Consider the following 13,321-nt stretch of genomic DNA (forward strand, 5'->3'; position numbering starts at 1 on the left):
GACCATTTACTCGAGGAGGCTATATTATTTTCCTCAAATGTATTAATACATAAAATGTATATTGAATTGATTGGCTTGATTATTCTAAACACGTACACAGTTCCAGCATATGAATATGTTAAAATATTAGTAAAATACATTCCATATATGTTTCCACTGTGTCTGGTACATTCACATTGCCAAGAAAGTTCGCCCATTCTACATTTACACATATATTTTCAAATTAACATAATACAATTTAAACGTGTACTATTAATGCCCCTTCCGAAACTGATATAATCAAAGAAAGACAGTAGCTAGCTAGCACAAAATAGAATTTAAATCAACTGTGCTGGCATAGCTCCAGTTCTCTCAGTGGTTTGCTGTTTCACCATGTGTAAATAAAACTTTATAATTCTGTAGGAAATGACGTGCGCATGCGTTTACCGGTACACCAGCGGTGAATTGGTTTTACGTGAATTCTGTAGGGAGAAATTGGCCAGTTTTTCTTATTCAATATTGTTCATACAACAGTAAGCGACAACACGTCACCACTGGACGAAAAGAAGATCTGAGCTGTAAAAAAATATGCCCAAGAACAAAGGTAAAGCGTTAGAATTGCCGTCTTTTCCCGTAATGTGTGGCTATCTCTGTCCGGCATCTCTGACTAGCTACACGCATTGAAAACGTGACATAATTGAATCAAAGACCGTAACCTTCTAGTTTAGCTAGCTAACCAGCATAATGTCTAGTTAACCAGTAACTAGCTAGAGTTCATGTTCAGAAGTAATGGTACGTACAAGCTAGCTAAGTGAAGTTTACAGCAGCCAGCTCGCTATATTGTATTTTTTAAGTGGAGCAAATTAATATAATTCTGTCGTTTAGCTAACTAAGTTAACCGGTTTGCTCATCACTCACGATACTAACACAGGCATTTAGATGGTAGATAACGTTATTTATTCAGCTTACAACACCCATTCACACCCCAGTCAACTGGTTACACTTGCCTGAAGAAATTTAACAGGAAAGTTTCAAGTACTGGCTGTAGTAGGCCATATGGCTTATCTGCGGTCTGTATTACTGTAAAACATCGTCACATGTTGCTATAACACATGTTCCTCTTGTAGATTATGATACAGGGAGAGAGGAATTTGGGGTTCACATCACTGCCTAAAATGGTAAACTCAGCAAAAAAAAAAGAAACGCCCTCCCTGTCAACTGCGTTTATTTTCAGCAAACTTAACATGTGTAAATATTTGTATGAACATAACAAGATTCAATAACTGAGACAAACTGAACAAGTTCAACAGACATGTGACTAAGAGAAATTGAAAATTGTGTCCCTGAACAAAGAGGGGGTCAAAATCAAAAGTAACAGTCAGTATCTGGTGTGGCCACCAGCTGCATTAAGTACAGCAGTGCATCTCCTCCTCATGGACTGCACCAGATTTGCCAGTTCTTGCTGTGAGATGTTACCCCACTCTTCCACCAAGGCACCTGCAAGTTCCCGAACATTTCTGGGGGGGAATGGCCATAGCCATCACCCTCCAATCCAACAGGTCCCAGACGTGCTCAATGGGATTGAGATCCGGGCTCTTCGCTGGGCATGGCAGAACACTGACATTCCTGTCTTGCAGGAAATCACGCACAGAACGAGCAGTATGGCTGGTGGCATTGTCACGCTGGAGGGTCATGTCAAGATGAGCTTGCAAGAAGGGTACCACATGAGGGAGGAGGATGTCTTCCCAGTAATGCACAGCGTTGAGATTGCCTGCAATGACAACAAACTCAGTCCAATGATTCTGTGACACACCGCCCCAGACCATAACAGATCCAAATGGATCCCGCTCCAGAGTACAGGCCTCGGTGTAACGCTCATCCCTTCGACGATAAACGTGAATCTGACCATCACCCATGGTGAGACAAAACCGCGACTCGTCAGTGAAGAGCACTTTTTGCCAGTCCTGTCTAGTCCAGCGACGGTGGGTTTGTGCCTATAGGCGACGTTGTTGCCAGTGATGTCTGGTGAGGACCTGCCTTACAACAGGCCTACACGCCCTCAGTCCAGCATCAGTTTATTGCGGACAATGTGAGCACTGATTGAGGGATTGTGCGTTCCTGGTGTAACTCGGGCAGTTGTTGTTGCCATCCTGTACCTGTCCCGTAGGTGTAATGTTCAGATGTACCGATCCTGTGCAGGTGTTGTTACACATGGTCTGTCACTGCGAGGACGATCAGCTGTCCGTCCTGTCTCACTGTAGTGCTGTTTTCGGCGTCTGACTGTACAGACATTGCAATTTATTGCCCTGGCCACATCTGCAGTCCTCATGCCTCCTTGCAGCATGCCTAAGGCACATTCACTCAGATGAGCAGGGACCCTGGGCATCTTTATTTTGGTGTTTTTCAGAGTCATTAGAAAGGCCTCTTTAGTGCTCTACGTTTTCATAACTGTGACCTTAATTGTAAGCTGTTAGTGTCTTAACGACCGTTCCACAGGTGCATGTTCATTATTTATTTATTTATTTATTTATTTATTGTTCAATGAACAAGCATGGGAAACCCTTTACACCCCTTTAAACCCTTTACAATGAAGATCTGTGAAGTTACTTGAATTATCTTTGAAAGACAGGGTTCTGAAACGGGGACGTTTCTTTTTTTTGCTGAGTTTATTTAGGTTAGCTAGCTATTGGGCTCAATAATCACAGGTCAAGGGAAAACTCAATACCTTTACCTTACATAGCTAATGTAGTTAAATACTCTTCCAGGACCTTCAGAAAGTATTCATACCTCTTGACTTATTCCACATTTAGTTGTTACAGCCTGAATTCAGTTGATAAAATGTTGCTTATTTTCTCACCAACTACACACAATACCCCAAAATGACAAAGTTAAAACAACATGTTATTAGAAATGCACATTTGTTGAGTTTGTTGTTACAGCATTAAGAATGTCTTTCTGGGTTAGTCTCTGAGCTTTGCACACCTGGATTGTACAATATTTGCACATTTTTCTTCTTAAAATTCTTCAAGCTCTGTCAAGTTGGTTGTTGATCATTGCTAAACAGCCATTTTCAAGTCTTGCAATAGAAAGCCGATTTTTAAATCAAAACTGTAACTAGCCCACTTAGAAACATTCAATGTCAACTTGGTAAGCAACAGTGTATATTTGGCCTTGTGTTTTATGTTATTGTCCTGCTGAAAGGTGAATTTGTCTCCCAGTGTCTGTTGGAGAGCAGACTGAACCATGTTATTTTCACATAGAAAGAACATTTCTTTCAATAAACAGACAGTATTGTGGAATAACTACAATGTTGTTGATCTGTCCTCAGTTTCTCCTATCGCAGCCATTGAACTCAAACTGTTTTAAAATCACCATTGGCCTCATGGTGAAATCCCTGAGCGGTTTCCTTTAGAGGTTGACCGATTATGATTTTTCAACGCCGATACCGATTATTGGAGGATCAAAAAAATCTGATACCGATTAATTGGACAATTTTATTTTTATTTATTTATTTGTAATAATGACAATTACAACAATACTGAATGAACACCTTTATTTTAACTTAATATAATACATCAATCAAATCAATTTAGCCTCAAATAAATAATGAAACATGTTCAATTTGGTTTAAATAATGCAAAAACAAAGTGTTGGAGAAGAAAGTAAAAGTGCAATATGTGCCATGTATAAAAAGCTAACGTTTAAGTTCCTTGCTCAGAACATGAGAACATATGAAAGCAGGTGGTTCCTTTTAAGGTGAGTTCAATATTCCCAGGTAAGAAGTTTTAGTTTGAGGTTATTATAGGAATTATAGGACTTTCTCTATACCATTTGTATTTCATTAACCTTTGACTATTGGATGTTCTTATAGGCACTTCAGTATTGCCAGTGTAACAGTATAGCTTCTGTCCCTCTCCTCGCCCCTACCTGGGCTCGAACCAGGAACACATCGACAACAGCCACCCTCGAAGCATCGTTACCCATCGCTCCACAAAAGCAGCGGCCCTTGCAGAACAAGGGGAACAACTACTCCAAGTCTCAGCGCGAGTGACGTTTGAAACACTATTAGCGCGCACCCCGCTAACTAGCTAGCCAATTCATAGGTTACACCAGCCTAATCTCGGGAGTTGATAGGCTTGAAGTCATAAACCGCTCAATGCTTGAAGCACAGGGAAAAGCTGCTGGCAAATGCACGAAAGGGCTGTTTGAATGAATGCTTATGAGCCTGCTGCTGCCTACCACCGCTCAGTCAGACTGCTCTATCAAATATCAAATCATAGACTTAATTATAACATAATAACACACAGAAATACGAGCTTTAGGTCATTAATATGGTCAAATCCGGAAATGATCATTTCGAAATGACATGAACATGAATTTCTTTAACTAAATATGCAGGTTTAAAAATATATACTTCTATGTTTTCATTTTAAGAAAGTCATTGATGTTTATGGTTAGGTACATTCGTGCAACCATTATGCTTTTTTTGCAAATGCGCTTTTGTTAAATCATCCCCTGTTTGGCGAAGTTGGCTGTCTTTGTTAGGAAGAAATAGTCGGCACAGTTCGCAACGAGCCAGGCAGCCCAAACTGCTGCATATAGCCAGACTCTGTTGCACAGAATGCAAGAGAAGTGACACAATTTCCCTAGTTAAAAGAAATTCATGTTAGCATGCAATATTAACTAAATATGCAGGTTTAAAAATAAATACTTGTGTTTTGATTTTAAGAAAGGCGTTGATGTTTATGGTTAGGTGCACATTGATGCAACAACAGTGCTTTTTCCGCGAATGCGCTTGTTAAATCACCCGTTTGTCGAAGTAGGCTATGATTCAATGATATATTAACAGGCACCGCATCGATTATATGCAATGCAGGACAAGCTAGATAAACTAGTAATAGTTAACTAGTGATTATGTTAAGATTGATTGTTTTTATGAGATCCGTTTAATGCTAGCTAGCACCTTACCGTGGCTCCTTGCTGCACTCGCATAACAGGTAGTCAGCCTGCCACGCAGTCTCCTCGTGGAGTGACATGTAATTGGCCATGATTGGTGTCCAGAAATGCTGATTACCGATTGTTATGAAAACTTGGCCCTAATTAAATCGGCCATTACGATTAATCAGTCGACCTCTAGTTTCCTTCCTCTCCGACAACTGAGTTAGGAGGGGCATCTGTATATTTGTAGTGACTGGGTGTATTGATACACCATCCAAAGTGTCATTAATAACTTCACCGTGCTCAAAGGGATATTTCATGTCTGCTTGGAAAAAAAAAAAAACATCTACCAATACGTGCACTTCTTTGCGAGGTAGTGGAAAACCTCCCTGGTCTTTGTGGTTGAATCTGTGTTTGAAATGTACTTCTCGACTGAGGGACCTTACAATTATCTGTATGTGTGGGGAACAGAGATGAGGTAGTAGTTAAAAGATAATGTTAAACACTATTACACAGACTCATACAAAGGTCTCCCTCGCCCTCCATTTGGCAAATCAGACCATAACTTTATCTTCCTGATTCCTGCGTACAAGCAAAAACTCAAACAGGAAGTGCCTGTGACGCACTCAATTCAGAAGTGGTCTGATGAAGCAGATGCTATGCTACAGGACTGTTTAGCTAGCACAGACAGGAATATGTTTAGGGATTCATCCGATGGCATTGAGGAGTTTGTCACCAGCTTCATTCATTGTTTAAACAATTAAAATACTATTCAACTTTTTATTTAAATAGGCAAGTCCGTTAAGAACATATTGTTATTTACAGTGACGGCCTACCACTTCGTGATGAGCGGTTACAATGACGGTTGATGCCCCTGTTAATAAGTGCATTGATGACGTCATTCCCACAGTGACCGTATGTACATATCCTAACCATTGATCGTCCTTGATGTTTCTACCTTGATTGGAATCCACATGTGGTAAATTTAATTGATTGGACAGGATTGTGTTGAGGCACAGATCTGGGGAAGGGTACCTAAACATTTCTGAACAGCATTGAAGGTCCAAGAACACATAAGGGTCACCTTGGTCAGGGAGGTGACCAAGAACCCAATGGTCACTCTGACAGAGCTCCAGAGTTCCTCTGTGGAGATGGGAGAACCTTCCAGAAGGACGGCACTCCACCAATCATGCCTTTATGGTAGAGTGGCCAGAAGCCTCTTCTCAGTAAAAGGCACATGACGGCCCACTTGGAGTTTTCCAAAAGGCACCTTTTCTGACTCTCAGACCATGAGAAAAAAGATTGATGATATTTTTTTATATTTTACCCCTTTTATTTCTCCCCAATTTCGTTTATATCCAATTGTTGTAGTAGCTACTATCTTGTCTCATACAACTCGGGCTCGGGAGAGACGAAGGCTGAATGTCATGCGTCCTCCGATACACAACCCAACCAGCCGTACTGCTTCTTAACACAGCGCGCATCCAACCCGGAAGCCAGCCGCACCAATGTGTCGGAGGCTACACCGTGCACCTGGCAACCTTGGCTAGCGCGCACTGCACCCGGCCCGCCACAGGAGTCGCTGGTGCGCGATGAGACAAGGAGATCCCTACCGACCAATCCCTCCCTAACCCGGACGACGCTAGGCCAATTGTGCGTCGCCCCACGGACCTCCCGGACGCGGCCGGTTACGACAGAGCCTGGGCGCGAACCCAGGGACTCTGATGGCACAGCTGGCGCTGCAGTACAGCGCCCTTAACCACTGCGCCACCCAGGAGGCCTGATGCTTTGACCTGAATGTTAAGAGTCACATCTGTAGACAACCTGGCAGCATCTCTACAGTGAAGCATGGTGGTGGCATTATCATGCTGTGGGGATGTTTTTCAGCAACAGGGACTGGGAGACTAGTCTGGATCGAGTGAAAGATGAACGGAGCAAAGTATAGAGATCGTTGATGGGAACCTGCTCCAGAGTGCTCAGGACCTCAGATTAGGGCGACGGTTCACCTTCCAACAGGACAATGACCCTAAGCACACAGCCAAGACAACGCAAGAGTGGCTTCTGTATATGTACAGTACACCGCTACCTCAAATACCTCGTACTCCTGCACATCGACTCGATACTGGTACTCCCTGTATATAGCCATGTTATTTTCTACTCCCCATATATAGATGGCCATGTTATTCACTGTATTTATTCCTCATGCCACTATTTATTTTTATCTATACCTTTTTTTTCCCCTTTTTTCTCTCCAATTTCGATGTATCCAATTGGTAGTTAGTCTTGTCTCATCGCTGCAACTCCTGTACGGCCTCGGGAGTCGAAACACAACCCAACCAAGCCGCACTGCTTCTTGACACAATGCCTACTTATCCCGAATCTGTAGTGACACTGCGATGCAGTGTATTAGACCACTGCACCACTCAGAGGCCTCGTGCCACTATTTCTAGTTAATTCCTCGTCTTTAACTCTGCACTGTTGGGGTTGCAAACTTAGACTTAAGACCTTTTCAGCTAAATATTTTCTATTAATTTGTAAAAATGTCTAAAAACATTATTCCACTTTGACGTGTGTGTGTGTGTGTGTGTGTGTGTGTGTGTAGGCCAGTAACACAATCTCAATTTACTTTATATATTTTTTTTCTTCGGGCTATAACACAACAAAATGTGGAAGAAGTTGATGGCTGTGAATATATTCTGAAGGCACTTCATACAGTCTGGATGAGAGTGTCTGCTAAATTACTAAAAGTGGTCTGACGGAATTTCTTTCTCTCTGTCCTATCTCCAGGTAAGGGAGGAAAGAATCGTAGACGTGGAAAGAATGAGAACGAGTCAGAGAAGAGAGAGCTGGTGTTCAAAGAGGATGGGCAGGGTGAGTGGAGGGAGTGAGAGTGATGGGGGAGTGCAGGGGTCTCTGCCAGGGCTTGTGTGAGGTGCAGGTTTTTGCTCCAGTAAAGCAGTAACATGGCTGATTAAACAAACCAAGTCTTTGTTCAAGACATGATTGGTTGATTAGTTTGTGTGTTACTGCTTTGGCTGAAGAAAAAGCCTGCACCTACACCAGCTCTAAAATAAGTCATTTTTAATGTTGTAAAATAACAACTGCCAGTCTCTTCCCTGTGTAGAATATCTTAACTGCTCCTAACAGTGTTCTAGATTGAATATGCAGCTCTCTTTTGTCCAGGGTTCTGGATTGCAGATAGAACTAGAGCCCTGTTTTAGAGCAGACGTATTGCATTGAAGGTGTTGGCAGTCAAACGTAATGATCAGCATGTCTATATTCAGTGGGAGCAGTGTACCCCTCTCTCCTGTGCTGTAGAGTACATAGGTGAAGTCGGAAGCTTACATACGCCTTAGAAAATACATTTAAACTCAGTTTTTCACATTACCTGACATTTAATCCTAGTAAAAATTCCCTGTCTTAGGACAGTTAGGATCACCACTTTATTTTAAGAATGTGAAATTTCAGAATAATAGTAGAGAATGATTTATTTCAGCTTTTATTTCTTTCATCACATTCCCAGTGGGTCAGAAGTTTACATACACTCAATTAGTATTTGGTAGCATTGCCTTTACATTGTTTAACTTGGGTCAAACATTTTGGGAAGCCTTCCACAAGCTTCCCACAATACGTTGGGTGAATTTTGGCCCATTACTCCTAACAGAGCTGGTATAATGGAGTCAGGTTTGTAGGCCTTGCTTGCAAAAACTTTTCAGTTCTGCCCAGAAATGTTCTATGGGATTGAGGTCAGGGCTTTGTGATGGCCACTCCAATACCTTGACTTTGTTGTCCTTAAGCCATTTTGCCACAAATTTGGAAGTATGCTTGGGGTCATTGTCCATTTGGAAGACCCATTTGTGACCAAGCATTAACTTCCTGACTGATGTCTTGAGATGTTGCTTCAATATATCCACATCATTTTCTTTCCTCATGAGCCATCTCTTTTGTGAAGTGCATCAGTCCCTCCTGCAGTAAAGCACCCCCACAACATGATGCTGCCACCCCTGTGCTTCACGGTTGGGATGGTGTTCTTCGGCTTGCACGCCTCCCCCTTTTTCCTCCAAACATAACGATGGTCATTATGGCCAACCAGTTCTATTTTTGTTTCATCAGACCAGAGGACATTTCTCCAAGAAGTACGATCTTTGTCCCCATGTGCAGATGCAAACCGTAGTCTGGCTTTTATATGGTGGTTTTGGAGCAGTGGCTTCTTCCTTGCTGAGTGGCCTTTCAGGTTATGTCGATATAGGACTTGTTTTACTGTGGATATAGATACTTTAGTACCTGTTTCCTCCAGCATCTTCACAAGGTCCTTTGCTGTTGTTCCGACATTGATTTGTACTTTTCACACCAAAGTACGTTCATCTCTAGGAGACAGAACGCATCTCCTTCCTGAGTGGTATGATGGCTGCGTGGTCCCATGGTGTTTATACTTGCGTTATATTGCTTGTACACATGAACGTGGTACCTTCAGGCGTTTGGAAATTGCTCCCAAGGGTAAACCAGACTTGTGGAGGTCTATCATTTTTTTCTGAGGTCTTTTCTGATTTCTTTTGATTTTCCCATGATGTCAAGCAAAGAGGCACTGAGTTTGAAGGTAGGCCTTGAAATACATCCACAGGTACACCTCCAATTGACTCAAATGTCAAATAGCCTCTAAGCTTCTAAAGCCAAGACAATTTTCTGGAATTTTCCAAGCTGTCTAAAGGCACAGTCAACTCAGTGTATGTAAACTTCTGACCCACTGGAATTGTGATACAGTGAAATAATCTGTCTGTAAATAATTGTTGCGAAAATGACTTGTCATCCACAAAGTAGATGTCCTAACCGACTTGCCAAAACTATAGTTTGTTAACAAGAAATGTGTGGAGTGGTTGAAAAACTATTTTTTAATGACTCCAACCTAAGCTTCTGCAAACTTCCGACTTCAACTGTAGGTGTGTCCCTCTCCGGTGCTGTAGAGTACATAGTGTATGTAGGTGTGTCCCTCTCCGGTGCTGTAGAGCACATAGTGTATGTAGGTGTGTCCCTCTCCGGTGCTGTAGAGTACATAGTGTATGCAGGTGTGTCCCTCTCCGGTGATGTTGAGTCTCTCTCTCCTGTAGAGTATGCCCAGGTGATTAAGATGTTGGGTAATGGGAGGTTGGAAGCCATGTGTTTTGATGGAGTGAAGCGGCTCTGCCACATCCGAGGAAAACTCAGGAAAAAGGTCACACACACACACACACACACCCCCATCACACTGAAACAGAGGAAACCCTGACTGATGCCGACTCAAAGCTTTTTTCACTATGGACTGTCAACTGTTACACTGTATGGACTCAAGTGTATCTAATGAATTTAATTTGTGTTTTCATTAAGTATTCAGACCCCTTGACCTTTTCCACATTTTACATTACAGCCTTATTCTAAAATTGTATTTAAAAAAAATAATAATAATCCTCATCAATCTACACACAGTACCCCATAATGAAAAAGCTAAATCCGGTTTAGACATGTTGCTAATTTATTACAAATATAAAACATTTAAATATGACATTTAGACCCTTTACTCAGTACTTTGTTGAAGCACCTTTTTGCAGCGATTATAGCCTCAAGTCTTCTTTGGTATGATGCTACAAGCTTGGCACACCTATATTTGGGGAGTTTCTCCCATTCTTTGCAGATCCTCTTAAGCTCTCTCAGGTTGGAGGGGAGCGTCACTGCACAGCTGTTGTCAGGTCTCTCCAGAGATGTTTGATTGGGTTCAAGTCCGAGCTCTGGCTTGGCATGACGCTTGACATTCAGGCCAAATAGTTCAATCTTGGTTTCTTTATACCAGAGAATCTTGTTTCTCATGGTCTGAGAGTCCTTTAGGTGCCTTTTGGCAAACTCCAAGCAGGCTGCCGTGCCTTTTACTGAGGAGTGGTTTCCCTCTGACCACTCTACCATAAAGGCCTGATTTGGTGGAGTGCTGCAAAGACTGTTCTGGAAGGTTCTCCCATCTCCACAGAGGAACTCTGGAGCTCTGTCAGTGACCACCGGGTTCTTGGTCACCTCCCTGACCAAGGCCCTTCCCCCCCGATTGCTCTGTTTGGCCGGGCGACGAGCTCTAGGAAGAGTCTTGGTGGTTCCAAACTTCTTCCATTGAAGAATGATGGAGGCCACTGTGTTTTTGGGGGCCTTCAATGCTGCAGAAATGTTTTGGTACCCTTCCCCAGATCTGTGCCTGGACATAATCCTGTCTCTGAGCTCTACAAACTACCTCATGGCTTGGTTTTGGCTCTGACATGCAACTGTGGGAACTTTTATATAAACAGGTGTGTGCCTTTCCAAATCATGTTCAATCAATTGAATTTACCACAGGCGGACTCCAATCAAGTTGTAGAAACATCTCAAGAATAATCAAAGGAAACAGGATGCACCTGAGCTCAATTTATTTAGTCTCATAGCAAAGGGTCTGAATATTATGTAAATAATGTATTTTTGTTTCTTATTTTTAGTTTATTAACTCATTCTAAAAACTTGTTTGCTTTGTTATTATGATGTATTGTGTGTAGATTGAGGGGGGAAAAATGTATTTAATCCATTTTAGAATAAGGCTAATTTAACAATGTGGAAAAAGTCAAGGGGTCTGAATACTTTCCAAATGCACTGTATATTAACCAAACCTTTAGATTGTTATCCATTCATCTGATTAATTCCTCAAAAGCATTCTTGCGTTTCTCGCCTCTCTTCTTTCAGGTGTGGATTAACACGTCCGATATCATCCTGGTGGGATTGAGAGATTACCAGGTGAGATGACCAGCAACATACCACTGCAGTTGTTGTAGGGTGTGAGTCTGTTTGTTCGTCACTGTATCATAAAAAGAGGTTTGGGTTTCTCTCTCTCCCCTATAGGACAACAAAGCTGATGTGATCCTGAAGTACAATGCAGATGAGGCCAGAAGTCTGAAGGCTTACGGAGAACTGCCGGAGCACGGTGAGTACCAGGAAGAGTAGCTGTCCCTACGGTAACAGCTAATGGGGTTTGTATAGTGGTCATGTAGGAGAGGAAACGAGGATAGGAAGCTAGTTGAAATGATTGAGGCACACAGAACATGACATCCACTGTTGACTGCTCTTTCTTGTCCAATTTCTGTTTTGTTTGCACTACCCTGTTCACTCTCTGATACCTCTCCTTTCTATGTCCTCCCTCTCTTAGCCAAGATCAACGAGACCGACACCTTCGGTCCTGGGGACGATGAAGACATCCAGTTCGATGACATTGGAGATGATGACGAGGACATTGATGATGTAGGTGCTAAATCTATACTTGTATTGCTTTCTGAAAGTTTAAATTTAGAAGTGTTTTTTTAATTCCCTCTTCTCCTTTCCCCCTCTCTTCCTTCAGATCTAAGGACTTTCTACCAGAGGGTATGGTTCGATTTTCCCCTCCTCGCTGAAAATCAACACAGGACTTCTGTACCCCCCCCCCCTCCCACACACACACACCAAATTTCAAGGTTGACCCTCCCAATTTCTCATTGATACCATGACTGCAGCTACTCACAATCTCTTGCGTTATCTTTTTAATGTATTTATATCAATTTCACGCAGAGTGGAATTTACTTACAAGTACAGAATCTCTGGATTCGCAATAAAAAGATAAACCATTTTATGTTTGGTCTTGCGTTCTGTATCATTGTAGTTGAAAGTGAACGTTGCTCTTTATATTAGTTTGGATGAGTTTTTATTTATTACGAAACACATTACTCCTGAAGTTGCCTCTGTATCCTTTGAAATGTTTGTTTAATTCGATATTGTATTCCGATGACATTTGTTTGTATTGATCAAAGCCTAATTGAAGGCTCTACCTCCCCTTCTGTTTTTCAACAGTGTCTTTATTTTTCTATTGTTTACCCATGTTGGTTGGTTTGTCTGTTGGTTTTATGTTTGTTTTGATCCACTACCAGAGGGATGTCACAAAGCATCACTCGGTTTAAGGTCATTCAAAACAATGTTTTTAGATGGGGTTATTTTCCTAATTATTCCTAATCAATTATTCCATGCCTATTTCTAGAAAATATTAACTTATTTTAGAATATTATGGAATGTTATTTGTCTGTTATCTCCTCGGTCCTGCTTTGTGACACCTCCCTGTCTGTCAGAGAAAACAGCTAGCTGCTAACTAGCCTGGTGCTCCAGTGTTGCGCAGGTTGGAATTTATGAATATTGCCGTGGAGGCAGCACTGCAGTGGTCGCTAGCTGGCACAGCCACAAAGTCATAACCCTAATGCCTGACTCAAACCTTCAATTAAGACCAAAAAGCACTGTTTTGTTTTCATACATTTTTACGATATAGACCATTTTTACTTTGCAGTTGGTTCATTTAGTGCAGGGATGGGCAACTCCAGTCCTCGGCAGCCGGAGTGGTGTCACAATT

At 42.0% G+C, this 13,321-nt stretch overlaps 1 protein-coding gene across 1 annotated transcript; it reads left to right on the plus strand.

The window, feature by feature from the left end:
* Positions 1-336: 336 nt before the first annotated feature.
* LOC110535384 (eukaryotic translation initiation factor 1A, X-chromosomal) lies at positions 337-12,556 on the plus strand. Its single transcript, XM_021620356.3, has 7 exons — positions 337-583; positions 7,705-7,788; positions 10,023-10,126; positions 11,641-11,691; positions 11,797-11,878; positions 12,101-12,192; positions 12,290-12,556. Exons 1-7 carry the CDS (start codon positions 568-570, stop codon positions 12,293-12,295), a joined length of 435 nt encoding a protein of 144 aa, XP_021476031.1. The 5' UTR covers positions 337-567; the 3' UTR covers positions 12,296-12,556.
* Positions 12,557-13,321: the final 765 nt, after the last annotated feature.

This window comes from Oncorhynchus mykiss, chromosome 11, assembly GCF_057628025.1.
Source record: "Oncorhynchus mykiss isolate SJ-2025 chromosome 11, ASM5762802v1, whole genome shotgun sequence".
Taxonomy (NCBI): domain Eukaryota; kingdom Metazoa; phylum Chordata; class Actinopteri; order Salmoniformes; family Salmonidae; genus Oncorhynchus; species Oncorhynchus mykiss.

Bases quoted from the DNA above. Each gene is read 5' to 3' on its own strand.
- LOC110535384 (XM_021620356.3), top strand. The intron at 7,789-10,022 runs GTGAGTGGAGGG...TCTCTCCTGTAG, and splicing joins GTTCAAAGAGGATGGGCAGG to AGTATGCCCAGGTGATTAAG. The intron at 11,692-11,796 runs GTGAGATGACCA...TCTCCCCTATAG, and splicing joins TGGGATTGAGAGATTACCAG to GACAACAAAGCTGATGTGAT.